This window comes from Corticium candelabrum, chromosome 1, assembly GCF_963422355.1.
Source record: "Corticium candelabrum chromosome 1, ooCorCand1.1, whole genome shotgun sequence".
Lineage (NCBI taxonomy): Eukaryota > Metazoa > Porifera > Homoscleromorpha > Homosclerophorida > Plakinidae > Corticium > Corticium candelabrum.
In genome coordinates this window covers 733,325-760,824 of record NC_085085.1, presented here as the reverse complement: position 1 = coordinate 760,824, position 27,500 = coordinate 733,325, and the positions used below count along the sequence as shown (strand labels likewise).

Here is a 27,500-nt window from a genome sequence, read left to right as displayed (position 1 = left end):
GTTGGGTGGGTGGGTGAGTGAGTGAGTGGGGGTTGGGTGGGTGGGTGAGTGAGTGGGGGTTGGGTGGGTGGGTGAGTGAGTGGGGGTTGGGTGGGTGGGTGAGTGGGGGTTGGGTGGGTGGGTGGGTGAGTGGGGGTTGGGTGGGTGAGTGGGGGTTGGGTGGGTGGGTGGGTGAGTGGGGGTTGGGTGAGTGGGTGAGTGGGTGGGTGAGTGGGTGGGTGAGTGGGTGGGTGAGTGGGTGGGTTGGGTGAGTGAGTGGGTGGGTTGGGTGAGTGGGTGGGTTGGGTGAGTGGGTGGGTTGGGTGAGTGGGTGGGTTGGGTGAGTGAGTGAGTGAGTGGGGGTTGGGTGAGTGAGTGGGGGTTGGGTGGATGAGTGAGTGAGTGGGGGTAAGTGGGTGAGTGGGTGAGTGGGGGTGAGTGGGTGAGTGAGTGAGTGAGTGGGGGTGAGATGTCCCCATGGGCACAATACATGCTCATCTGTGATGTTGCAAAAACATGGTGCATACAGTGTTTGTTCAGGAATGACGTTTGTGTGTAAACAAAAACAATAACAACAACAAAATGCAATAATACAAATATACTAATACAAATATACTAATACAAATATACTAATACAAATATGTACACTGACAACGTTGATATCAATATGATTCTATACACTTTCACTGTGTCAAAATTTCTATTGGTAAATACACGTATCGTTTCCACCAACGTTCTCATAGTCTCTCTAAGACTTCGATTCTCTGAACGACCAACGGGATTTTCTCAACACTAAAAGTGAAATTCAATGAACGAACGACTCATACCGACCAACAGGAATGTTGTACTGTACCTCCGATTTGCCACGTTCATTCTAGAGAACAAAAGACAGTGAGTTTGAGTGTAATCATATGTACCTACAGGACTGCCACAATCATACAACTTGAAACCAAGATTTGAGATCTGAAATGTTGTGACTATTTATGATGTGGCAATCCTGTCATAGCAACGCGTTTTCTAGAAATAATATGTATATACATATATATATTCTATATTTTATATTGTTCTATTTTTAAGTTTCAATTTTTAATTTTTGTATTTTTTCCATTTTTTTATTTTTCCATTTTTTTATTTTTTATTTTTTCAATCTTTGTAGTTTGTATTTTTCAACTTTGTATTTTACATTTTTTATTTTTTTCATTATTTCTTATTTCTATTTTTCTATTTTTTTGTATTTTGTGCTTTTTATTCTTTTTAAATTTTCAATTTCTTATTTTTTAAATTTATTTTTACTTTTTTAAAAAAATTTTAATTTAATAAATTACTAAAAATTAAAATTTTTTATTTTTATTTATTATTTTTATTACACCCTTTTTTATTATTCTTTTATTATTTCATAAAGTCACCCAACGTAACGGCATGTGGCTACACTTACTGAGAAGTCATCTCGTTGATAATTCCTTCAACACGTTTCAGATTCTACAAGAACAGATTTAGTAAAATTATATTAATTAGGAATAAAGATTTACTAACATTGTCTGTCTATTGTCTGTCCATTTCTCTGTCTATCTGTCCGATTGTGTGTCTGTATGTCTGTCAGCTGTTTGACTAATGTAACATCCAAAACGTTTTTGCCAAATTGGACTGGTTTACTTGTACAGCATAAAGCTTAGTAACAGAATTTATGGCAATAAAATAATTTGTCTGTCCGTCGTCTGTCTGTCTGTTTGTTTGTTTATTTGTCTGTTTTTCTGTCTGTTTTGTTTGTTTGTCTGTTTGTCTGTCTGTCTGTCTGTTTGTTTAAATGTGAAGGAGAGAGACACCACACCGCGAAGAGAACAATAGTTGATGGTAAAGATATATAATGAGCAACGTTTCAGTAAAAACCTTCTTCTGGCTCAATGTATGGCTAGAATGTTTAAAAAAATTTCAAACAATAGGTGTTAATATTGATATTGATGATGTTGATATCAAAACCAGCTATTTACTAAAGTATGTCTGATTTTATATTCAATCCCTATGGGTCGAAGGTCGTCTTTCAATCCCAGATAGTCAATGATGGTGACTTTCATATCCTCTACAGAGTGCTGTGGTTTGTTGAAATGTCGTCCTACTGGTTTGCCTTCCAGTCGTTTGTTTGTTACGTCTGCTCTGTGATTGTTCATTCGTTGATGGAGGCATTGTCCTGTCTCTCCGACATATTGCATGCCACACTTTGTACACTGTATCAAGTATATCACGTTGCTTGTCAGAAGAATCTTATCAGAAGGGGCTACCCTAAGGAGAATATCTTGCGAGATATACGAAAGGCTACAGAAGTATCAAGAGAAAAGAGTCTATCACCATCGGCAAGACACTCCACCAACAACTCAAGGATACCACTTGTGGTCACTTAGCACCCATTTCTTCCTCACTTATCAGCTATTCTAAGGGACCATCGTCACTTACTCAAACGATCAACCACACTTCAAAAGATCTTCCCGTCATTTCCTAGAGTGTCATACAGAAGACCAAAGAACCTACGAGACATTTTGGTACACTCGGACGTAAACAAACGAACTGTCACACCAGGCAACACCAAATGTCAATCTCAGGGATGTAAGACCTGCTCAATAATAACAACATCTGATACATTCACAAGCAACACAACAAAGAAGACCTACAAAATCAATGGCTCGTACAACTGTAAAACAAGCAACGTGATGTACTTGATACAGTGTACGAAGTGTGACATGCAATATGTCGGAGAGACGGGACAATGCCTCCATCAACGAATGAACAATCACAGAGCAGACGTAACAAACAAACGACTGGAAGGCAAACCGGTAGGACAACATTTCAACAAACCACAGCACTCTGTAGAGGATATGAAAGTCACCATCATTGACTATCTGGGATTGAAAGACGACCTATCCCGCAAATGCAGAGAATCCAAATGGATCAGGAAACTGGTGACCTTCGACCCATATGGATTAAATATAAAATCAGACATACTTTAGTAAATAGCTGGTTTTGATATCAACATCATCAATATCAATATTAACACCTATTGTTTGAAATTTTTTTAAACATCCTAGCCATACATTGAGCCAGAAGAAGGTTTTTACTAAAACGTTGCTCATTATATATCTTTACCATCAACTATTGTTCTCTTCGCGGTGTGGTGTCTCTCTCTTTCACATTTGTCTACATATCTACCACGTCAAGTTTCCGCGGATCAGATCATTTCCGTCTTTGCTCTCTGTTTATCTTCCAGTGTCATGTCTGTTTGTTTGTCTGTTTTTCTGTCTGTCTGTTTGTTTGTCTGTTTTCTGTCTGTCTGTCTGCTTCCTGCCTGCCTGCCTGCCTCTCTGTTTGCATGAAGATAACTTCTTTGAGATGACGTTTGCGTTGCACTCTTGGAGTTGGACTGAAAAGTGTTTGCTCCAGAAGTCAATAAACTCCATTGCATTTAGTCTTCCAACTTCATCTGATAACTTCTTTGCTATTTTTAAAAAAAATTATTTACATGCATCAATCCCCATGCTCCAAATTGCACTGGCAATTAAACCTGTCTGCTTGTCTGTCTGTCTGTCTGCCAGTATCTTTTGTCTGTATGTCTGTCTGTCTGTATGTCTATCTGTCTGACTTCTGTCTGTCTGTCTATCTGTTTATTTGTCTGTTTGTCGCATATTTCAAATACAATAAAATTTCGATCAGAAACAAAGCAAGCCTGACACATCACGACTGACCCCATCCGGGATCTGACTGTCTGGTCTGTTTCTTACATCGTGAGTAGAAGAGAGTGCACCATCTTGAGACGCAAACGACTTAGCAGCCTTCGACAGCAACTACAATTCGACACATCCCGACAATCACACACAAAGATTCGAAACAAAATTCACGAAAAACAAAAAAAAGCGACAACAAACTTACAGAGTGAGCATCCGATCCCTTGCATAAGTACTTGACTAACGCGTTCGTATCAGTCAAACAGCCCTCGAGCCTCTCGCGCAGACGTTCCTGCACCTCCTTGGACACATGAGAACCTGCCATAGAAAAGGCGTATTTTATACGGGACCTTAGTTAATACGGGACATAATTATACGGGACATTGTCATATAAATACGGGATATGGCTAATACGGGACACTTTGCTGCCATTTTGTCACGCAATTTTGTTGTGCCGCTGTTGTTTGTGGCGACTGGAGCGTTTGGCGAAATGGCGTCGTCTAATCCGATTACGAAATTGAATCGCGAAGACTGGAAGAAGCAGAAGGAGCTAGAGGAGGCTAGGAAGGCCGGAACGGCACCTGCCGAAGTGGATGAAGAGGGAAAGTGAGTAGTAAGATATTCGGGAGGAGAAAATGTTGTTTAGTCTTATCGTGCCGCAAGAATTTATTGGTGAGCGTGGGCGCGGTTGTTGGGCTCGGATGCCCGCATTATATAGCGCGAAACAAAACCAGAAATATAGTTTGCAGACAATTGGTTGGCTATAGAGTATTAGCACATAGTGGTTTACGTGTATGCCTTGTTTGCTTGATTGTATAACAAAAAATGTTAGGGTTTGAGGTCTTACCCTCAAATGGGCCCCCACCAACTTGGCAGGTAAGTCTCAGTCTCAGAGAGGCATGTGATGCTACCTAACTGGCGTTTCGCCAGAACTGGGAACAGCATGTCTGGTAGATATCAATGACTACCATAAATGTTAAATAAACAAAATAAAATTAGTATTAATTAGTTAATATCAATAGGATAATGGTTACCATAAATATACATATTTGTACTTGAATGGTCAATGATAGTCTGTGAACGTCAGCGATTGTTGCCAATGTAGTCGCCTTACGTGAGATATCGTGCATCGTTGTGACTGCGTGTTGTCTACCTAGAGACATCAATCCTCACATACCACAATACATCCGAGAGGCTCCATGGTACGTTAGCACCGGAAGGTAAATATTGCACTTTGGTTGATTTCAATTGGCCTTGTGTTGGTGTCATCGTGTGATTGCGAGAATGTTGTTGCGGTTTGTATGTAATGATGTGAGTTTGTAGACCGACTCTGAAGCATCAGAGAGTTCCGGGGGAGATGATAAAGACTTATGCTGGAATGAAGGATTGGTATACACGAGGCATGAAAGCAGTAAGTCTGTACGGTTGATGGATACTTTTGGCATTTATTTGTCGTTTGCGTTTTCTTTGTGACTGTTTGTGTGTGTGTGTGTGTGTGTGTGTGTGTGTGTGTGTGTGTGTGTGTGTGTGTGTGTGTGTCTTTCTGTCTGTCTGTCTGTCTGTTTATCAATGGTAGTATAATTTCAAACATCGAAACTATTACAGGCTAGAGGAGCTAGTACAGCCACGTCTAAAGTAAAATATTTGAAAGTTTTGTTCTCTGCATAAACTACACTTGAAAAAACATATATGATATATGGACCGTATTGGTCCACGTTTCTTCTCTATTATCACAGATAACACTTCTTATTTGCCACTTCTCAGCACCCCCTCTACCTTGCGATAGATAACTTTCGCATTGCATTTTTGCAACTGAACTGAAATGCGTTGTCTCCACTGCAGCAAAAACTCCGCCCTGTTCAGTCTTCCCAAGTCGTCTGTAGATCTGAGGGACAATTGTTGTAGATAACATTCTGATTCCTTGCCCCATCTTCCAAAATGCTCCAGGACTAAAGGGACAATGGTGAACGATTCTCCCCCAGGAAGGAGTTGTTTGTAATACTTGGTCAGCTTCTTCCCTTCTCTCTTTAGTGCTGCAGCTCCATCTGTGTGTGCTGCACTGCTGACGATTTCAGAGCTCCATGGGTGCGCCAGTGAGATGTCCAGGTCCACATTAGACCCAGAGCCACAGTCAAAAACAGAGATATCCGGGCGGTCATTTGAGTTTGAGTACCTGTTTCTAGGTTCCCGTCGGTGGTGTATATGGAGATCTCTCAAACAATCTGCCCACACTGCAGCTATGGACTCGTGGGACCAGACAGGCCCACCACCCCATTTACATGTCAAGAAATGATAGCCAGATCCATCAAGGGAGACACCGCAATCACATCTTTGGATATATCCTTTGAAGGGCATAGACAATCCCAACCTCATGCAGGCCGCCAAGCGAAAATCGCGGGATTCTAGTGCGAGCTTCTGCGAAGTTGGTATCGTATTTATCCATGCCCCTGCCCCTTTGCCTTGCAAAGACCGAAGTCTTGCTGCCTCTCTATCTGTTTATCTGTCTGTCTGTCTGTCTGTCTGTCTGTCTGTCGGTCTTTCATGTCAGTCAGTCAGTTTGTCTGTTTGTTTGTCTGCTTGTCTTTCTGTTTGTCGGTTTTTTGTTTGTCTGTCTGTCTGTTTGTCTGTCTGTCTGTTTGCCTGTCTGTCTTTCTGTCTGTCTGTTTGCCTGTCAGTCAGTTCGTCTGTTTGTTTGTCTGTCTTTTTGTTTGTCTATTTGTCTGTCTGTTTGTCTGTCTGTTGTCAGTGCCAGTCAGTTAGTTTGTCTGTCTGTTTGTCTATTTGTCTATTTGTCTGTCTGTCTGTCTGTCTGTCTGTCTGTCTGTCTGTCTGTCTGTCTGTCTGTCTTTTACTATTGAACACAAAAGCAAAATTTTACAAGAACACTATAGGTAAAACTGCTAAGCTAAATGTCTATCTACTGAGACATACAGATTGAATACTGCTAAAATTCTAATGAATGATGTTTTGAATGTCTCTTTCTGTCTGTCTGTCTGTTTGCCTGTCTGCCTGTCTGTCAGCGTCAGTCAGTCAGTTCGTCTGTTTGTCTGCATGTCTTTTTGTTTGTCTATTTGTCTGTCTGTCTGTTTGTCCGTCAGTTTGTCTGTCTGTCTGTCTTTTGTTTGTAAATCTGTTTGTTTGTTTGTTTGTCAGTCAGTTAGTTTGTCTGTCTGTCTGACTGTCTGTTTGTAAATTTGTTTGTTTATATGTCTTTTGTTTGTATATCTGTTTGTTTGTCTGTTTGTCTGTCTGTTTTGTTTGTATGTCTTTTGTTTGTATATCTGTCTGTCTGTTTGTTTGTTTTTTGTCAGTCGGTCAGTCTGTTTGTTTGTTTTGTATTTATTAATATCAACCTTTGCATATAACAGGGCCCAGCTGTTGCCAAGTTTCGTAAGGGTGCGTGTGAAAATTGTGGTGCCTTGACTCACAAGAAGAAAGACTGCATGGAGGCATTTCTGAAAATGTTTACACACTCTGTGTCAGCATGTCTGATATCTGTCATGTTATAGAGACCACGAAAGATCGGTGCAAGATACACAGGCAGTGATATTGCTCGAGACGAAGTCATACAGCCAGACATTGATCTTGATTTTGCTGGAAAACGAGACAGGTGAGACAAGGCATGTGTACATGTGTCAGAATGTGTTGGCATGTACTGTGTGTGTGTGTGTGTGTGTGTGTGTATGTGTGTGTGTGTGTGTGTGTGTGTGTGTGTGTGTGTGTGTGTGTGTGTGTGTGTGTGTGTGTGTGTGTGTGTGTGTGTACACGTGTGTGTACACGTGTGTGTATGTGTGTGTGTGTGCATGTGTGTGTGTGTGTGTGTGCATGCGTGTGTGCATGTGTGTGTGTGTGTGTGTGTGTGCATATGTGTGTGTGTGTGTGTGTGCGTGTGTGTGTGTGTGTGTGTGTGCGTGTGTGTGTGTGTGTGTGTGTGTACATGTATGCTTTCATGTGCATATGTATATATTGCAAGGAAAGAATAATGAAAAAGCTGTAAGTGTCAGTATCCAGACCCTGTTGTCTGTCTGTTAGGTGGAATGGCTACGACCCCGAAGAGTATCAGCAGATAGTCAACGAACACGCTCAGATGGAATTGGTTAGTCAAGTGTGTGTGTGTGTGTGTGTGTGTGTGTGTGTGTGTGTGTGTGTGTGTGTGTGTGTGTGTGTGTGTGTTTGTCGTATTTCACTGCTGTGTGATATAAGTCACAAACACGGATTTGAGTTCGTGTTGCGTACAGGCAAAGAAGCAACTGAAATCCGATCAACTGAAGCAAGAGTTTACAGAAACGGTTGACGAGGAAGATGCAGAGACGGAGAAGAAGGTGAGTTGGTGTGATGTTTTTGTTGGTTGTTGGCGTTTCTAGGTGCTGTGTTGTGGTTTTCTAATGAGAGTAGAATGACAGCGACTTGGAGGAAGACGAGGATAAGTATGCACACGAAGAGGCGATGCCCGGGACAAAGTTTGATACGAAACAGTAAGAGATTGGTTGTGTGTGTTTATTTTAGATAGGGTGAGCGTTATCTATTGAAGGATGCATCCCTCCAATACTATAGCCTAGTGTATTGTGAGATGCATCCCTCCAATACAATAGTCTAATGTATTGTGAGATGCATCCCTCCAATACAATAGTCTAATGTATTGTGAGATGCATCCCTCCAATACAATAGTCTAGTGTATTGTGAGATGCATCCCTCCAATACAATAGTCTAATATATTGAAAGACGCATCTCTCTACTACAACAATTTAGTGAGACGAGAAAGTTAATTAATTTACTATATATTATTACTGAGTTGTACACTAATTATGATTTATAGACGTATGACTGTGAGAAACTTGAGAATCCGCGAAGACACAGCAAAGTATCTCTACAACTTGGATGTGAACGGACCATACTACGACCCAAAGACAAGATCCATGCGTGAGAACCCATTCAAAGAGATGGGCCTGAGTGCAACAGAGTGAGACAGAAATAGATAGTCTTGATGCGACGGCAGCTTTTCCAACGTTGGTGGCACTTTGTAGAGTGAAATATGCAGGCGATAATTTTGTGAGAAACTCTGGAGATACAGTGAGGATGGCACAGGCTCAAGGTTGGTGGTTTGTTGTGTAATTAATTATGTATTGTGTATATAGTTATTATATGGGTGTTGGTATTGCTTTGTGTGTTTGATTTGTGAGGCTGCTAGAATGGCATTGTGTGTGGTGTTCGGTAGTTGTGATGGTTGTTACTAGATGGTGTATTCTTGCATGGTAGGTCTTTGGCTGCTGTTGGTCTGGGTGTTTGTCTTTTGTCTGTTTGTCTGTCTGTTTGTCTGTCTGTCTGTTTGTTGTCTTTCTGTGTGTCAGTTAGTCTATCTGCCTGTCTGTCTGTCTTGTTTGTCTGTCTGTCTTTCTGTCTTTCTGTCTTTCTGTCTTTGTCTGTCGGTCTTTGTCTGTCTGTATGTATGTATGTTTGTCTGTCTGTTTGTCTGTCTATCTGTATGTCTGCCTGTTTGTCTGTATGTCTGTCTGTTTGTCTGTCTGTTTACCAATTTGTTTAAGAGACATAATTAAAATAACTAGTGGAAGTTAGAGCTCATTGAATACACCAAATTGTCATTACATTCACCTGTTTGTCATCTCATTGTAATCACTTTTCTATTTGTAGTGTTTGCTTGGGATGCTTATGACAGAGGCACGAGTGTACACCTCCAGGCTGAGCCAACGAAACTCGAACTTCTTCAGAAAAACTTCTCAGTAAAGAAAGACAAGTTCAAGAATGAACTACAGGACAGCATTTTGTCGAAGGTAAACAATCAGTTGACTGGATTGTCAATCGTTTACTATTTGGTGGTTGCATGTATAGTATGGTGGAGAGGAACATCTTGATGCGCCTCCAAAGGAGCTACTGATGGCACAAACGGTGAGATGAAACTACATGTAGGTTGATGTGGCAGATGAACGTGTAGACGTTGATTTGTTTGTGTGTTGGTAAACATGTTTGTCTGTTTGGTCTAGTACACGTGTATTTGATCTGTCAATTGTGTATGTTTGTTTGTTCTTTTGTTTGTTTGTCTGCTGCTCATTTTTGGTTCTTGTTTGTTTGTTTGTTTGTGTGTCTGTTTACTTGTTTGTCCTGTTTGTGTGTCTGTCTGCCTGTCTGTCTGTCTGTCAATTTCATGTCTGTCTGTTTGTCAATTTCATGTCTGTCTGTTTGTCAATACATTTGTCTGTCTGTCTGTCTGTGTGTGTGTGTGTGTGTGTGTGTGTGTGTGTGTGTGTGTGTGTCTGTGTGTCTGTGTCTGTGTCTGTCAGTCTGTTTGTCTGTCTGTGTCTGTCTGTTTGTCTAATGATTCTTCTTGTGATCTTAACTTGCTTCTGTTGCTATTGAAAGCATAGCAGGCCACTGTCTCGCTCTTGCATGTGATAATAAGCATTGCTTGTTTGTGTCTCGCATGTCATGCTTGTCTCTCTGCAAGTCACACCTCTGCATCCATCTGGAACGATTGGCATTTGCTATGGTTACGCTTTTTCATGTACACGTACAGTATCAAATGTGTACTTATTGTTATCAACTAGAGACATTGTATCATTGTAATACAATGCACATCCTGTGTACATCTAATCATTAATTAATATGTTTGTTGGTAGGAAAATTACGTGGAATATTCACGGTTTGGTGACATCATAAAAGGTAGATATAGTATAATATCTCTGAAGTAATCAACTGTAGCCATTACCACTTGTGCTCGTTGTGTAGGAGAGGAGAAAGTCATTGCGAAGTCTAAATATGAGGAAGACGTTTATATTAACAATCACACTGTATGGCTTTGCTGGTGGTGGAGAGTGCAGGTTGGGTGTTGTTAGTGTGTTTGTGTTTGTAGAGCATTTGGGGTTCGTATTGGGAGAGTGGATCGTGGGGATATGTGTGCTGTTATTCGTTGGTGAAGAATTCTTACTGTGTAGGAAAAGATGGGGCGGGCGAAGCAAAGGTAAACGATTTATTTGGAATTAATTTGTGGTTTGCTTGTTTGCGTGCCGGTAACATGTATGTGTATTTGTTTGTCTATGTATTGGTTTGCCTGTTTGTGTGTGTGTGTGTGTGTGTGTGTGTGTGTGTGTCTGTCTGTCTGTCTGTCTGTCTGTCTGTCTGTCTATTGTTTGTCTGTGTGTGTGTGTTTGTCTATGTGTGTGCTTGTCTATGTGTCTGTTTGCTGTCTGTCTGTCTGTTGTTTGTTTGTCTATTAGTCTGTCTGTCTATGTGTCTGTCTGTAATTTGTTTGTTTGTTTGTCTATTAGTCTGTCTGTCTTTTTGTCTGTCGTTTGTTTGTCTGTCTGTTTCTTTGTCTATGTGTCTGTCTTGTTTGTCTGTCTGTTGTTTGTCTGTCTGTCTGTCTGTTGTTTGTATGTAGATGTGTCTGTCTATGTGTCTGTCTGTTTGTCTGTCTATTAGTCTGACTGACTATCTGTCTGTGTCTGTCTGTTTGCTTGTTTGTTTGTATGTCTATTAGTCTGTCTGTTTGTCTGTCGTTTGTTTGTCAGTCTGTTTCTTTGTTTGTGTGTCTGTCATCTCTGTCTGTTGTCTGTCTGTCTGTTTGTTGTTTGTATGTTTATGTGTCTGTGAGTCTGTTGCTGTTTGTCTGTTGTTTATCTGTCTATCTGTGTTTGTTTGCTTGTTTGTTTGTCTGTATATTATTAGTCTGTCTGTCTGTTTATCTGTCATTTTTTGTTTGTCTGTGTGTATCTTTGTCTATCTGTCTGTCTGTCTGTCTGTTGTTTGTTTATCTGCCAAATAACCTATCTGCCTGCTTGCACGTTGTTTACCATGTTGTTTGGTTACTTGTTCATCCATTTGTTTATTTGTTTTGCTAAATTGCTCAATTTTCTGTCCCCTCCTTCTCTGCATGTGCTAAATTGCTCAATTTTCTGTCCCCTCCTTCTCTGCATGTCTGAACATGTCTGACTCTCCATTCAAGTTCACGTAAACATTCCTCTGTAGCAGCTCACTACGACATCATGTTACAGCATTCTCGATCACATTTGCAATGAATATTATCATCCATCTTTTAGGTATCCGTTGTTGACTTGTTAACATCCAATCCATTTACAAACGACAAAGAACCGGACACGAGTCGGCCACTTATTGAGGTAACGATGTGATACGTATTGATCATGTTATGCATAAAACGCGAACGTCAACAGACCATGATTGCCCTGTACTTTTGTGCAAGGCAATCATTGTCTGTGTTTTATATGTGCACAGGCAATCATTGTATTGTGCAGAGCCATTCTGAATTTCTAATGTTTTTGAGACTAGAAAACGAGACAGGCAGGTTTACTAGTTTCTTACGTCAAGGTGCAAACAACAGTCACATAGATCACTGGACAGTAGCTTCGTACTACATTTTTTTGTAGGAAATGTGTACCTGATTTTACATAACTGGTGGTTTCCATGACAATGCAAACTCATTTGGACTGATGGTTATGTGTGATAACAGACTGTAGTGTAACTCTTGTGTCGTTTTGGCAAGACTTGCTATACTGACTGGTCTATAAATCAACTAATAGATTGATTTACAGTGATGTGTGTTGACGAACAAACAAACAGAAAGACAAGCAAACAAAGTCCATACAAACATGCATCATACGTACATACACAGACAGACAGACTGATGGACAGACAGGCAGACGGGCAGAGTTTCTTTACTTTGAATCAAACTGCAAAGTGTAATATCAATTTCTAAAATATGACTAAGCAGCAACGATAGACAGACAGACAAACAGGAAGACAAGCAAACAAACAAAGTCTACACAAACATGCATACATACATACATACATACAGACAGACAGACAGACAGACTGCAGACAAACAGACAGACTGATGGACAGACAGGCAGACAGGCAAAGTTTCTTTACTTTGAATCAAACTGCAAAGTGTAATATTAATTTTTAAATTATGACTAAGCAGTTTGCAACGATAGACAAACAGACAGACAGACAGACAGACGAGCAAACAAGCAGACATACAAATTAACAGACAGACAGACAGACAGGTTCATTTATTATCATCAAAACTCTACGTATGTACAGGAAACTTTCAAATATCTACCAGTCCTTCATAACTAAGCAAATTATAACACATTAATGGACTTGGCCTACAACATTGCAGTCAAACATTATGTCACTGTCGTTTGTACTGCATGAAAATCTCGACAGCTTCCTCGAAATCACTCTGGCGTTGCATCTCTGAAGAATGATGGAAAATTGCTTTCTCCAGAATGCCTTAAAACGTTGAGCGCTGTTAAAAGGATGTGCATGAGTGGTATTGTAGCTTTGCCTAGATATATGAGACAAAAACTTGTGTGCAGACAGACCAGACAGCTAGACAGACAGACGGATGGACAAACAGGCAGGCATGACAGAGAATTATCAAAAATTACTTGATTAGCAGTACACTCGTTTAGTCTTATTTTCTACACGTTTGCATGCATATACATAACAATATTGTCCATTTAATTTGACTTGCTTCTATAACCTAGATTTATGATTTAGGTATTTGAGCATGTCTAAGTGTATATTCACATAATCGATTGTTATGCAGCAACATCAGGAGAAACGAAAAGAAAAGAAGAAGATGAAGAAGAAGAGGAAAGACAAAGACAAGGAGGAGAGCGAGAGTAGAGAGGATAGACTAGCAAGAGTGAGTTGATTATAGAATGTGGTGAATGTATTTAGAATGTTGAAATGTTGTGAAATGATGTGATGGTAAATTGTGTTGTATTGTGATATGGGACTTTAGTGTATGAAGTTTTTGGTGCTCTGATCTGTTTATGCATATGTGTGTCTGTCTGGTTGTTTGTCCTTCTTCTGTCTGTATATCTGTCTGTCCTTCTGTCTGTATATCTGTCTGTCCTTCTGTCTGTTTGTTTGTCGATCTGTCTGAGTCTTTCTGCTTGTTTGTTTTTGTCTATTTCATTATCCATCTGTTTATCTCTCTGTTTATTTGTTCTTTTGTTTGTTTGTCTGTCTGCAATCTATCTGCCAATTTTTGTCTCATCATTCTTACTGTTATGTATCTCATGTGTATTTCCTGTTTTACATGACGCTGTGGTGTCTATTTCAGGCTCTCAAAGCTGAAGAAGAGAGAATCAAGGAGGTCGACGGGATGCTTGCTGTTGATGAGAGAAAACGCAAATACAACTCACTGAAAGAGATGCAGAGCATGCAGGCTCCAACGGAAGAAGAAATCGAAGCGTTTCAGATCAAGAGAAAGAGACCTGATGATCCAATGGCTCAATTTTTAACGAATAACTGATGAGGTAATACAGTGAAGTAAACTTGAATGTACATAAGATGTGAATTATAATGGAAATGCCTGCTGCTGGTTCTTTTGAGTTACTTCAAGTGTTCTGTTTTAACACACACACACACACACACACACACACACACACACACACACACACACACGGCAATTGGATAAGGAGCCGCCGTTCATTACAGTTACGCCCCCCAGTCAATTGGATGGGTTCCTGTGCACTATGCAGGAGCTATGGGCCGTGCTAAGCTCCTGGAGCAGGTACTCACAGGAGCACCAACTGCGACGCCAACTGTGGTGTGGGCTGATGGACGTTGTTGCAGTCGTGGGCCTTTGCCAGCCCAGGTACTCTTTTATATTCCTGAGTCAAGAGAGGCAATTGTGTAAGTTTCTTGCCCAAGGAAATTATGCCATAGCTAGCCATCACCTTGACTTTTGAAACTGCAACCCTGCAAGTTCCCGGATGTAGATACCCAATATAAGACTCTAGCCAACTAAGCCATCGCACCACATACACACACACACACACACACACACACACACACACACACACACACACACACACACACACACACACACACACACACACACAACTTCTAACAACTAATAGCAGACACAGACTTACATCTTTTGGAGACAGTGCCAAGTGAGTAGGAACCTTTCTCCATCCCCTAGCAACACAACAACAAACCAACATTTCAAACACAAACAGCATTTGATGCCAAATTACTAACCACGAGATACTGTGTGTTGTAAATATGCTAATCAGCCAATCAAAATTCAACAGCTTGAATGGCACGAGTAGCAGCTTTCCACTTGCAGAGACATTCTGATATCCCCATGAGCTCTAGGGATACACAATATTATGTGTACACTTCGAGGCCACATCAACCTCATATCCAACCACAGGAGCCGTATTCATTCTAGAATTTTAATAGTTGCCTGTACAGTAAATTTGTGTGTGTGTGTGTGTGTGTGTGTGTGTGTGTGTGTGTGTGTGTGTGTGTGTGTGTGTGTGTGTGTGTGTGTGTAAACGACATCCTTATTTACCTGATCACAATTTCCTTTGAGTCAATGAGTGAGTCGTATCGTGACTTGATGAGATTATAAGAAGAGCCAACTACTGCACATCTGCGACAACGATTGTCACTAGGATAAAAGGGATCGTCTAGAGGCAGCACAGTAGAGACATCGTCGATGGCTTGACGAAGTGATTTTTCAATTTTTTTGTGGCTGTATTGACTATTCAAATAATCAATATCTATTGACATTGTAATGCACTATTTACACATTCCATGTATATACACACTAAACCTCATTAAACTTATATATTAAACCTTAAATTAAATTATTAAAATTAATCATGTGCCATGGGCAACTGCTTTGAGGCCAAATTTTTGACACAAGCTATAACTAAGACTTGAACTTTGTTTCTTGCCTTATTTACGTACATACATTAATGATTTCTTGTCTTATTTACATACATACATTAATGATTTCTTGTCTTATTTACATACATACATTAATGATTTCTTGTCTTACTTTCCACCATCTTTCTGCTTCCATAGACACTTCTCTTCTCTGTCTCGTCAACATAACATCCACATGTGGATCCAACCTTCCTCTAATCAGTTTGTCTTGAATGTTGCCATTCAGCAACAAATTGAGAACATTAGTACGACGTGTTGATATTAATTTATTCTTCTCAACCAAATTATAGTTAGTGGAGGGCTTCACTCTCTTTCTCAACCACTTGATATTAGAAAGAGATAGCCAATACAACAATAGAATGACTATCAATAGAGAGAAACCGACAAGCGTTAGACGAGTTCTGATCAAATCCGGGAACCATAAAATGTGTAAAAATAATTACATTATGTAACGTGCGTTAACAATGAGTCTCTTTCACTGTCCGTCTTAACGCGCGTTGGCTAAAGTTGTGGGGTCCGCCCCACTTAGCCTGCGCGCGTTAAGAGAGACGAATTTAGTATAACTTGATCTGGTCAATCTGATTTTTATCTTCTAGTAATAGACTCTAATACATGTTTTTAGCATTTCTTCTTTTAATAGACGGTAGGAGCGTTGTGAAACAAAAGGCAGGCCAACATCACATTTGACCAACTAGAATTCTTACTAAATATCAAACACTGAAATCATGGAGACAAAGTCTATTTTCATTATTTGGTCTAAGAATAGTATAGTACTTCATCATTCCGCGCTACCTCACATGCATCTAGGCATCATATCTTTCACAGACAACCAAGAGAAACATTGAACATAATTAAACCAGCAATCCAGCCTCCTACTTCAGCTACCTCGTACTTGTTCGTACTGCAAACTACACTGTTCTACTTCCTCTCTAATTCAGTCACTTTTGTGATGGAGGAACTTCTGCAATCATAATGCGAGATACTGATATCCATCCTGTATAGCCATCATAGGTTGTTGATCTCCATTTGTTACAGTTTCCAATGTTGAATCCAATTGTGACTTGACCTGCTGGAATGTTCTCACAGTATCCCTCAATCTGTCTGTGACGATGAGGACTATCATGTAGTCCACTATACACAACTCCCTCAATAGTCATAGGTCCACTGCACTCGTTACCGTTGAATGTAAAATACCATCGAGAACAGCAGTCACCACTGGAGCAGTAAACCCTGAGATTTCCTGCATATGCAACATGTAGAGCTGAATTGCTGTCATGTTTCCTAAAATTACAGTTCTGTTGAAAAGAAAGCAGAAACAAGTCACACGTTGATAATTGTAATCACAAATCGAGTTGGAATAACCTGAATCAGACCGCTGTCCTTCCCATCCTCTCTATTCCACACACACTGTTTCCAGTTGAGTGTCATGGCTTCTCCTTTCTCTCCTTTCCTTCCTGTTTCTCCAATTATCCCTCGTGGGCCTTGTGGACCTTGTGGACCTATCTTCCCAGCATTACCTTTACCACCGACATCTCCAACTAATCCTCTCTCTCCGTTCATCCCCTTTTCTCCTTTCATTCCATCTCGTCCAGGTGATCCATTAACTCCAGGTGATCCAGGTACTCCAGGAACACCAGCAGACACACATGTCTACTCAGTAAACAAAATCAAAATAATATATTTTAATTACTACTTGAAGAATCATCATAACCTGCTGATTTCTCTCATCTGACACACTTTGACCAGCACAAGTAGCAATGACTTGAATGAGCACAAGAACTGTCACAAAAAATGAAAACATGATGATGACCGATATCCTCGATACTGATGAAGTGAGGTGGTGAGCTTGCTCTTATATACTCCTCCTCACACACCCTCACATCCGACTAGCAGATATATGATATCTAGTCTGCAACAAGACATTTCCATAAAATCTGATGTCTTTAGGGATTGCCTACCAAACATGGTCTCAAACACTTTTCCTCAGCCAGCTCTCCCCTTATCAACTTGCTACCCAACAGCTTGTGTCTCTATTGTCATAGAAACCACAGTCTTCTCTGGTCTTCTCTGCAAACATTCTAATTGCAATGACCCACAAACCATCAAAGATAAGCTACCCTGTACGTCATTTATGAACTCATTGCAGCAGACACCCAAACAAGACATCCTTCCATAAAAGTCAATGATGATTGAACAACACAATGTCTGTGACCTCTTATAGGCAAAAGCAACTTCTATACATAATGGACATCTTGCAATATAAACAGTCCACTGGTACACTTCAAATTATGATATTACATGCACAGTTAATCAGGACATCTGCTTTCAACACAACATCACCAAATCAATAATGTGATAGTATAGTATGGTAGGTGTCCCATTGCCCTAACATGAGAACTGCATCACAACAAGTGCAATACAAACAATATGAAAAAGCACTTGAAGTGCAAACTCTGGGGGGGAGAGGGGGCAGTATGCGCCTTGAAGGTAAATTAGTCTCGCTATGACAAAATTGTATGACAGAATGGTATGATGTGGGTAATAAATAAGTATAGGTTATAGACCGCTGGCGAGTGTATAAACGAAATACACCCCGCTGCGCCCAGCTCGTTAGCACTCGGGCTTCGCCCTTGTGCCAACTCGTGGGCGGAGCGGGGTGTATTTCGTTTATACACTCGCCAGAAGGTCTATAACCGGCTTGTAGCACCCAGCTGAGGCGGTGAAATCCTCTAGGCACGGAAGTTCAAATCAGTTGTGTAGCAAAATGTTTTGAAATCGACTTGGGCATTGAAACAGCAGAATTGCCAGTTATTGATTTTTTGGAAGCTAGTAAACTGCTAGACTTTGATGTTGTTTCTGATCAGCAGTCTTCTGAATCTCGTTTCCAATTTCATCCAGTAGTTTTCATAAGTTTCTTGATTTGTGTGTTCCCCCTAACCCCACAAAAGCTAATGCATGTGCACGGTTAGAGTGTTCAACGCATGGAAGAAATGGACAAACAAGCAGCCAACTGAACAGGGAGCGCTCGGGCGGTACGTGCATGATCTGCATGTTACGAACAAAAGAGAAATGAACTACTGGCTTGCAAGGTTTGTGCATGAAGCTCGGAGGCAAGATGGAAAGCCGTATCCACCTTCTACCATGTAGCTGGTTTACAGCATTCTGTGCGCGCGAGTATCTTTCTGTAGCTGGATGTCTAACCACGGTTAATTTTTTCCAGAAGGACAACTCTCAGTTTAGTTTGCTCAGGTCTGCACTTGCTACACGCAGATATGTTTTGGTAGCCTAATTGTTATGTTCACAAACAATTCAGATCTTCATATTGACCAGTCAATATGTAACGGAAGTGGGATATGTCATTTAGTGTAAGCGAATACTGGACACTGATTGGCGCAGACGAAGCTAGGGTGCTACAAGAAGCATTATTGAAATGGTCACAGGTCGAGCTTGAGGTAAGTCACGTGACTGGCTGCTACCGTGTAGCTACCCAGTCCATCAGCCAATGTCTGTAGGACCTGGCTTCTATTTTACAACCTTCCCTCGTCGGTTCTTTGTGCAGGTGATTGTGCAGCTTTTGAGGTCGTAACTATGGCCGGTTTTAGGCGTGGCATGCGTACCAGAGCCAAAACAAAATTAGATGTGGAGACGTTACAAATGCAGCTAGATTAGCTAGGCGTTGTTTCTAAATGCATGTTACAAATGTAGTTGTTTCCAAATGATGGAACAAGCTGCCAAATGTTACAAGTCGGAGAGCCTCGACGCTAGGCCGGCTGGCAATCTTCGCCTTACGTGATGAAGTAACGAGCGTGATCATTGTTCTGTCTGCTGGTGGGAAACCTAGCTTACAAATGGAGACCAAACAAGCAGCTCACCACCAATTTTCCAGCTCACAAGAATGTAAAAGTCTCGTTCTTTGTGCAGCTTCTCTAGGCATCTTGTTGATTGTGCGGCTTCTCTAGCTAGATGTTGCCTACTGTTGTAACGAGGTGACCCCAGAGCCAAAACAAAACATCAATGCGGGAAAACATGCACGTGCACATGTAGATTAGCTAGACGTCTCTTTGCTCTGACTTTGGATACCGTAAAACAGAAATGAATAGAGACGCACTAGCGTACTTACGGGTCGGCCGAGCCGCTTTGTCCCACAAACAGACGCTATCATGGACAATGCACGTTTTCCTTCGCAAATTCCCGTCAAACGCCAAATTTCTGTTGAAGACGACACTAGTGATCGTTGCAACAACACCACGGCCGCTCAGCCACGCACACCCAAAATTCAAGCTGCAGAACCACTTTGCAGAAACACTGTGGAACAAGCAAAATGTTACAAGTCAGGTACAGCTACACACCTCGCCCTGGTTGTTGTTGGGGAAACATACACGTACAAATGTATGTGCTAAAACCTTAAAGCAAAGGACTAAACACCATGTACAGGACGGACGCCCGATGGCCGAATTCTCGTTAGCAGCTACCAAACAAAGCGAGGTGGAGCCTCATGATGACATCACGTTCGTCTATTGGTCAGTAATGACACTACTTTTCGTCTATTGGTCGGAATAGCTTCATTTGCATCTCCGCCAACCAACTAAATATACGGTCGATGGGTCGTACGGTCATCGAACGACTACTATACCCTCCACCCGGAAATCCGGGCCTCGGGTAATAAACTAAAAGCCATCTACAATCACACAACCCGCTTGCCAACAGAACTGTAAAGTGTACTTGCTCTCCTGACCTTTTAGTCTAAATTTGTGATGATCTCACAGTCTGAGTGCCGATTTCAAACTCATCTGGTGATTTTTAGCAAGATCTTTATATTCGGATATTTCATATTGATATCTTCCGATGACTATACCATATATAATCAACACATTCTGCTATGTAACCATCAACAGTATTCAGTCCAAGTCCGAGTCTATGACAGAATATCGAAAGCAAAACATACACAATCACTCATTGATATCCAACACTGTTATAAATATTATATGTGTATATATATATTATATATAAATATGAAATACAGTCACTAAAGTCAACTCCTTCCTGCATGAAATCGAATCACACCGACTTTGTGTAAAGCCACTCTCACCGCCTCTTCAGTTTCAGCATCGTGTACTCCTGTACATCTGAAAGGATTGACGTTTTTGTTTTCGTTCTTGTCATAATAATGTTGCCAGTTGCCATACTGATTATGTCCAAAGCCAAAACGTCAACCTAATAATTGAAATTTTATGTCATTTGAAATATGCAGTTGTATGTACACAATGACCAGATAGACTGACCTCATCACAGAATTGAAGAGATAGAATGAGAGCCAGCATGCCAACAGATGGCTTACGACCATTTGTCTGTAGCCACTTAGTTTGTACGTAATGAACAAAATTTGGATGCAATATTGCAGCCTAGAAATAATTGTATGTATAGTTTACACACACAAACACACATACACACACACACACACACACACACACACACACACACACACACACACAAACACACACACACGCACACATGTACACACACACACACACACACACACACACACACACACACACACACACACACACACAAACACACACACACACACACACGCACACATGTACACACACACACACACACACACACACACACACACACACACACACACACACACACACACACACACACACAAACACAACTTCTAACAACTAATAGCAGACACAGACTTACATCTTTTGAAGACAGTGCCAAGTCAGTAGGAACCTTTCTCCATCCCCTAGCAACACAACAACAAACCAACATTTCAAACACAAACAGCATTTTGATGCCAAATTACTAACCACGAGATACTGTGTGTTGTAAATATGCTAATCAGTCAATCAAAATTCAACAGCTTGAATGGTATGAGTAGCAGCTTCCCACTTGCAGAGACATTCTGATATCCCCACGAGATCTCGGGATACACAATATTATGTGTACACTTCGAGCCCACGTCAACCTCATATCTAACCACAGGAGCCGTATTCATTCTAGAATTTTAACAGTTGTCTGTACAGTAAATGTGTGTGTGTATGTGTGTGTGTGTGTGTGTGTGTGTGTGTGTGTGTGTGTGTGTGTCTGTGTGTGTGTGTCTGTGTGTGTGTGTGTGTGTGTGTGTGTGTGTGTGTGTGTGTGTGTGTGTGTGTGTGTGTGTGTGTGTGTGTGAGTGCATGCGTGTGTGTGCATGCACATGTGCGTGTGTGTGTATGCATGTGCGTGTGTGTCTATGCATGTGTGTGTGTGTGTGTGTGTGTGTGTGTGTGTGTGTGTGTGTGTGTGTGTGTGTGTGTATGTGTGTGTGTGTGTGTGTGTGTGTGTGTGTGTGTGTGTGTGTGTGTGTGTGTCTGTGTGTGTTTGTGTGCACTTGCAAACGACATCCTTATTTACCTGACCACAATTTCCTTTGAGTCCATGAGTGAGCCGTATCGTGACTTGATTAGATTGTAAGAAGAGCCAACTACTGCACATCTGCGACAATGATTGTACCTACAATGAAAGGGATTGTCTAGAGGCAGCACCGTAGAGACATCATCAATGGCTTGACGAAGTAAGTTTTTTTAATTTTGTTGTATTGACTATCAAAAAATCAACATATATTGACATTGTAATGTACTATTTACACATTCTATGTATATATATACATAAATACATACATACATATATATATATATATATAAATAATCACGTGCCATGGGGAACTGCTTTGAGGCCAAATTTTTGGCATAAGCTATAACTAAGACTTGAACTTTGTTTCTTGCCTTATTTACGTACATACATTAATGATTTCTTGTCTTATTTACATACATACATTAATGATTTCTTGTCTTATTTACATACATACATTAATGATTTCTTGTCTTATTTACATACATACATTAATGATTTCTTGTCTTATTTACGTACATACATTAATGATTTCTTGTCTTATTTACATACATACATTAATGATTTCTTGTCTTATTTACGTACATACATTAATGATTTCTTGTCTTATTTACATACATACATTAATGATTTCTTGTCTTATTTACATACATACATTAATGATTTCTTGTCTTATTTACATACATACATTAATGATTTCTTGTCTTATTTACATACATACATTAATGATTTCTTGTCTTATTTACGTACATACATTAATGATTTCTTGTCTTATTTACGTACATACATTAATGATTTCTTGTCTTATTTACATACATACATTAATGATTTCTTGTCTTATTTACGTACATACATTAATGATTTCTTGTCTTATTTACATACATACATTAATGATTTCTTGTCTTATTTACATACATACATTAATGATTTCTTGTCTTATTTACATACATACATTAATGATTTCTTGTCTTATTTACGTACATACATTAATGATTTCTTGTCTTATTTACATACATACATTAATGATTTCTTGTCTTATTTACGTACATACATTAATGATTTCTTGTCTTATTTACATACATACATTAATGATTTCTTGTCTTATTTACATACATACATTAATGATTTCTTGTCTTATTTACATACATACATTAATGATTTCTTGTCTTATTTACGTACATACATTAATGATTTCTTGTCTTATTTACATACATACATTAATGATTTCTTGTCTTATTTACGTACATACATTAATGATTTCTTGTCTTATTTACATACATACATTAATGATTTCTTGTCTTATTTACATACATACATTAATGATTTCTTGTCTTATTTACATACATACATTAATGATTTCTTGTCTTATTTACGTACATACATTAATGATTTCTTGTCTTATTTACATACATACATTAATGATTTCTTGTCTTATTTACGTACATACATTAATGATTTCTTGTCTTATTTACATACATACATTAATGATTTCTTGTCTTATTTACGTACATACATTAATGATTTCTTGTCTTATTTACATACATACATTAATGATTTCTTGTCTTATTTACATACATACATTAATGATTTCTTGTCTTATTTACGTACATACATTAATGATTTCTTGTCTTATTTACATACATACATTAATGATTTCTTGTCTTATTTACATACATACATTAATGATTTCTTGTCTTATTTACATACATACATTAATGATTTCTTGTCTTATTTACGTACATACATTAATGATTTCTTGTCTTATTTACATACATACATTAATGATTTCTTGTCTTATTTACGTACATACATTAATGATTTCTTGTCTTATTTACATACATACATTAATGATTTCTTGTCTTATTTACATACATACATTAGTGATTTCTTGTCTTATTTACGTACATACATTAATGATTTCTTGTCTTACTTTCCACCATCTTTCTGCTTTGCTAGACACTTCTCTTCTCTGTCTCGTCAACATAACATCCACATGTGGATCGAACCTTCCTCTAATCAGTTTGTCTTGAATGTTGCCATTCAGCAACAAAATTATGGAAAACATTACTACAACCAGTTGATATTAATTTATTCTCCTCAACCAAATTATAGTTAGTGGAGGGCACCACTCTCCTTCTCAACCACTTGATATTAGAAAGAGATAGCCAATACAACTATAGAATGACTATCAATAGAGAGAAACCGACAAGCATTATATTAGACGAGTCCTGCTCATATCCGGGAACCATTACAATGGGAATGCACAAACTTATGTAACGTACGTTAACGAATTCTCACAGACTCCGCCCTACTTTAGCATTTCGCCTGCGCGTGTTAGAAGGGACTTTACAACTTGATCTGATCAATTTGATTTTTGCTTCTAGTAATAGACTCTACTACATTTTTTAGCATTTCTACTTTAATAGACGGTAAGACCGTTCTGAAACAAAATGCAGGCCAACATCACATTTGACCAACTAGAATTCTTACTAAATATCAAACACTGAGATTATGGAGACAGAGTCTATTTGCATTATTTGGTCTAAGACTAGTATAGTACTTCATCATTTGCGCGCTACCTCACATGCATAGAGGCATACATTCACATACAGCCAAGAAAAACAATGGACATAATTTCAGCAATCCAGCCTCCTACTTCAGCTACCTCGTACTGTATGTACTGCAAACTATACTAAACACAAGTTCTAATTTCTCTCTAATTCAGTCACTTTTGTGATGGAGAAATTTCTGCAATCATAATGCGAGATACTGATGCCCATCCTGTATTGCCATTATACGTTGTTGATGTATATCTACAGTTTCCAATGTTGAATCCAATTGTGACTTGACCTGCTGGAATGTTCTCACAGTATCCCTCAATCTGTCTGTGACGGTGAGGATTATCATGCAGTCTACTATACACAACTCCCTCAATAGTCATAGGTCCACTGCACTCGTTACCGTTGAATGTAAAATACCATCGAGAACAGCAAGCACCACTGGAGCAGTAAACCCTGAGATTTCCTGCATATGCAACATGTAAAGCTGAATTGCTGTCATGTTTCCTAAAATTACAGTTCTGTTGAAAAGAAAGCAGAAACAAGTCACACGATTATAATTGTAATCACAAATTGAGTTGCAATAACCTGAATCAGACCGCTGTCCTTCCTATCCTCTCTATTCCACACACACTGTTTCCAGTTGAGTGTCATAGCTTCTCCTTTCTCTCCTTTCCTTCCTGTTTCTCCAATTATCCCTCGTGGACCTTGTGGACCTATCTTCCCAGCATTACCTTTACCACCGACATCTCCTGGTAGTCCAACTAATCCTCTTTCTCCCTTTAATCCTTCTCCTTTCCTTCCTTCTTCTCCTTTTATTCCTTGTGCACCAGTATCTCCAACTAATCCTTTCTCTCCGTTCATCCCCTTTTCTCCTTTCATTCCATCTCGTCCAGGTAATCCATTAACTCCAGGTGATCCAGGTACTCCAGGTACACCAGCAGACACACATGTCTACTCAGTAAACAAAATCAGAATAATATATTTTAATTACTACTTGATGTATCATCATAACCTGCTGATTTCTCTCATCTGACACACTTTGACCAGCACAAGTAGCAATGACTTGAATGAGCACAAGAACTGTCACAAAAAATGAAAACATGATGATGACCGATATCCTCGATACTGATGAAGTGAGCTGGTGAGCTTGCTCTTATATACTCCTCCTCACACACCCTCACATCCGACTAGCAGATATAGCTATAGTTAGCAACACAAGACATTTCCATAAAATCTGATGTCTTTACGGATAGCCTACCAAACATGGTCTCAAACACTTTCCCTCAGCCAACTCTTCCCTTATCAACTTGCTACCAAACAGTTTGTGTCTCTATTGTCATAGAAACCACCGTCTTCTCTGCTCTTCTCTGCAAACATTCTAATTGCAATGACCCACAAACCATCAAAGATAAGCTACCCTGTACGTCATTTATGAACTCATTGCAGCAGACACCCAAACAAGATATCCTTCCATAAAAGTCAATGATGATTGAACAACACAATGTCTGTGACCTCTTATAGACAAAAGCAACTTCTATACATAATCCACATCTTGCAATATAAACAGTCCACTGCTACACTTCAAACTATGATATTACATGCACACTTAATCAGGACATCTGCTTTCAACACAACATCATCAAATCAATAATGTGATAGTATAGTATGGTAGGTGTCCGATTGCCCTAACATGAGAACTGCATCACAACAAGTGCCATACAAAACAATTTAAACTAAAAGCCATCTACAATCACACAACCCACTTGCCAACAAAACTGTAAAGTGTATGTGCTCTCCTGACCTTTTAGTCTAAATTTGTGATGATCTCACAGTCTGAGTGCCCATTTCAAACTCATCTGGTGATTTTAGCAAGATCTTTATATTCGGATATTTCATATTGATATCTTAGATGAAGCTATTCAAGAGACGTCCTGTTTACAAACAGACAGACAGACAGTCATCTCTAAAAAGCTATCTTCGCTGTTTGAAGACAACAGATGTGTCCTCTTTGCCACCCAGTACTTCAGCCACTAGCTGGTACTAGAGGCTTTGCTTGTACACTGTAGCTTTTAAGTGTAGTCCTCATTTTGTTTTACACGAGTTTCAATTTTAGCTTAGTTTAGTTGATGAACATTACTAAAATTTTAGTAGTTGAACAGTACATAGTACCCTGCAGATAAAGTTTAAAATATATGTGATTGACAGACAGACAGACAGACAGATAGACAGAGAGAGACAAACAGAGAGAGACAAACAGAGAGACAGACAAACAGACAGAGAAATAGGAGACTGACAGGAGACAGATAGAGAAGAGCCAGAAAGAATACAGACACGAAACAGACAGAGAAACAGACAAACAGACAGAAAGACACACACGCGCACACACACACACACACACACACACACACACCTCTAGTCTAAAACATTACAACTTCACTACACATGGACTGTAAAAGCCATGATCGAGTATAGCGACTAACAGCCTGTTAAGTCCAATGGCTGTCTCCATATATTTCTGTAATAAATGCTCTACAATAGCAAGAAGTGGAAACAACCACTCAAAATCTTAAAATCCAATTTCAACTACTAATTGTTGTTAAACACAACTTTGTAGTGAGTAATTTATGAGGTCACATTGTATGTGAAAATCTACGAGGCAAAGATTCACTGTCGTTCATAATGGTGACGTATTGTATGCAAACTTGATGTTTACAACACATTCACAAAATCTGTCAATGGCTGTTACAGTTACTAGCATCTAAAAATATTAACAATTTAATTTATAGACTAATTACTAATTAATTAATTTAATTAAATTAATTAATTCAGTTTTCACTACATCTACAAAGACAGACGTGTGTGAACCAGTAACATATATTCTTGTCCCTCAACAAACACTATCTGCAAGAACCTCCAAAAGCAGACAACAGTTTACCTTTAAAATTTTCATTTTAATTAACGACAAACAAAACATTTGGCACATTGTATAATTATTGGTATCAATCATTGATCATCAATCTCCAGAATTATGATCAGTGAGCACCACCAACTCAATCGCTTCAACCAATACATGTATACAAACGACTATACATAGAATATAGAAGCATCCAATAGGCATTCT

The 27,500-nt window shown here is 39.4% G+C and overlaps 4 protein-coding genes across 6 annotated transcripts in view; 1 reads left to right on the top strand and 3 right to left on the bottom strand.

Moving 5' to 3' along the window:
- Positions 1 to 593: 593 nt before the first annotated feature.
- Positions 594 to 4,019, bottom strand: LOC134195898 (uncharacterized). Its single transcript, XM_062664995.1, has 5 exons — positions 3,895 to 4,019; positions 3,747 to 3,809; positions 1,415 to 1,458; positions 833 to 853; positions 594 to 771 (listed from the first exon to the last, which is right to left on the bottom strand). Exons 1-5 carry the CDS (start codon positions 4,012 to 4,014, stop codon positions 717 to 719), a joined length of 303 nt encoding a protein of 100 aa, XP_062520979.1. The 5' UTR covers positions 4,015 to 4,019; the 3' UTR covers positions 594 to 716.
- Positions 4,020 to 4,150: 131 nt separating this feature from the next.
- LOC134187242 (pre-mRNA-splicing factor SLU7-like) lies at positions 4,151 to 14,102 on the top strand. The gene is made up of 18 exons (XM_062655363.1): positions 4,151 to 4,295; positions 4,847 to 4,909; positions 5,013 to 5,100; positions 7,058 to 7,138; positions 7,199 to 7,299; positions 7,722 to 7,785; positions 7,928 to 8,011; positions 8,085 to 8,164; positions 8,506 to 8,649; positions 8,714 to 8,781; positions 9,339 to 9,478; positions 9,537 to 9,593; positions 10,322 to 10,364; positions 10,431 to 10,492; positions 10,555 to 10,662; positions 11,741 to 11,818; positions 13,273 to 13,371; positions 13,795 to 14,102. Exons 1-18 carry the CDS (start codon positions 4,180 to 4,182, stop codon positions 13,984 to 13,986), a joined length of 1,668 nt encoding a protein of 555 aa, XP_062511347.1. The 5' UTR covers positions 4,151 to 4,179; the 3' UTR covers positions 13,987 to 14,102.
- Positions 14,103 to 16,260: 2,158 nt separating this feature from the next.
- Positions 16,261 to 17,785, bottom strand: LOC134190406 (collagen triple helix repeat-containing protein 1-like). The gene is made up of 5 exons (XM_062658861.1): positions 17,715 to 17,785; positions 17,541 to 17,650; positions 17,128 to 17,483; positions 16,779 to 17,066; positions 16,261 to 16,711 (listed from the first exon to the last, which is right to left on the bottom strand). The coding sequence occupies exons 3-5, from the start codon at positions 17,215 to 17,217 to the stop codon at positions 16,355 to 16,357; spliced, it is 735 nt and encodes a 244-aa protein (XP_062514845.1). The 5' UTR covers positions 17,218 to 17,483; positions 17,541 to 17,650; positions 17,715 to 17,785; the 3' UTR covers positions 16,261 to 16,354.
- Positions 17,786 to 24,340: 6,555 nt separating this feature from the next.
- LOC134196449 (collagen triple helix repeat-containing protein 1-like) overlaps positions 24,341 to 27,500 on the bottom strand; it is a 9,631-nt gene continuing 6,471 nt past the window's right edge. Inside the window, exons 1-4 of one of the 3 annotated variants that reach the window (XM_062665589.1) lie at positions 25,638 to 26,254; positions 25,392 to 25,566; positions 24,965 to 25,330; positions 24,341 to 24,897 (exon numbers count right to left, since the gene is read on the bottom strand). In XM_062665589.1, coding sequence (XP_062521573.1) covers positions 24,544 to 24,897; positions 24,965 to 25,330; positions 25,392 to 25,481 — 810 coding nt within the window. In that variant the 5' untranslated portion in view covers positions 25,482 to 25,566; positions 25,638 to 26,254 and the 3' untranslated portion in view covers positions 24,341 to 24,543. Of the gene's footprint in view, positions 24,898 to 24,964; positions 25,331 to 25,391; positions 26,255 to 27,500 lie in introns of those variants that run through there. The other 2 variants (XM_062665582.1, XM_062665597.1) reach the window with 2 other exon arrangements.

Bases quoted from the DNA above. Each gene is read 5' to 3' on its own strand.
- LOC134195898 (XM_062664995.1), bottom strand. From the start codon at position 4,014: ATGGCAGGTTCTCATGTGTCCAAGGAGGTGCAGGAACGTCTGCGCGAG. The intron at 854-1,414 runs GTAAGTGTAGCC...TTTGTTCTCTAG, and splicing joins ATCAACGAGATGACTTCTCA to AATGAACGTGGCAAATCGGA. The intron at 772-832 runs GTACAGTACAAC...TTTCACTTTTAG, and splicing joins ATGAACGTGGCAAATCGGAG to TGTTGAGAAAATCCCGTTGG.
- LOC134187242 (XM_062655363.1), top strand. From the start codon at position 4,180: ATGGCGTCGTCTAATCCGATTACGAAATTGAATCGCGAAGACTGGAAG. The intron at 10,365-10,430 runs GTAGATATAGTA...CTCGTTGTGTAG, and splicing joins GTTTGGTGACATCATAAAAG to GAGAGGAGAAAGTCATTGCG. The intron at 13,372-13,794 runs GTGAGTTGATTA...TGTCTATTTCAG, and splicing joins GAGAGGATAGACTAGCAAGA to GCTCTCAAAGCTGAAGAAGA.
- LOC134190406 (XM_062658861.1), bottom strand. From the start codon at position 17,217: ATGTTTTCATTTTTTGTGACAGTTCTTGTGCTCATTCAAGTCATTGCT. The intron at 17,067-17,127 runs GTTATGATGATT...TTTACTGAGTAG, and splicing joins CAGATGAGAGAAATCAGCAG to ACATGTGTGTCTGCTGGTGT. The intron at 16,712-16,778 runs GTTATTCCAACT...TCTTTTCAACAG, and splicing joins AGGACAGCGGTCTGATTCAG to AACTGTAATTTTAGGAAACA.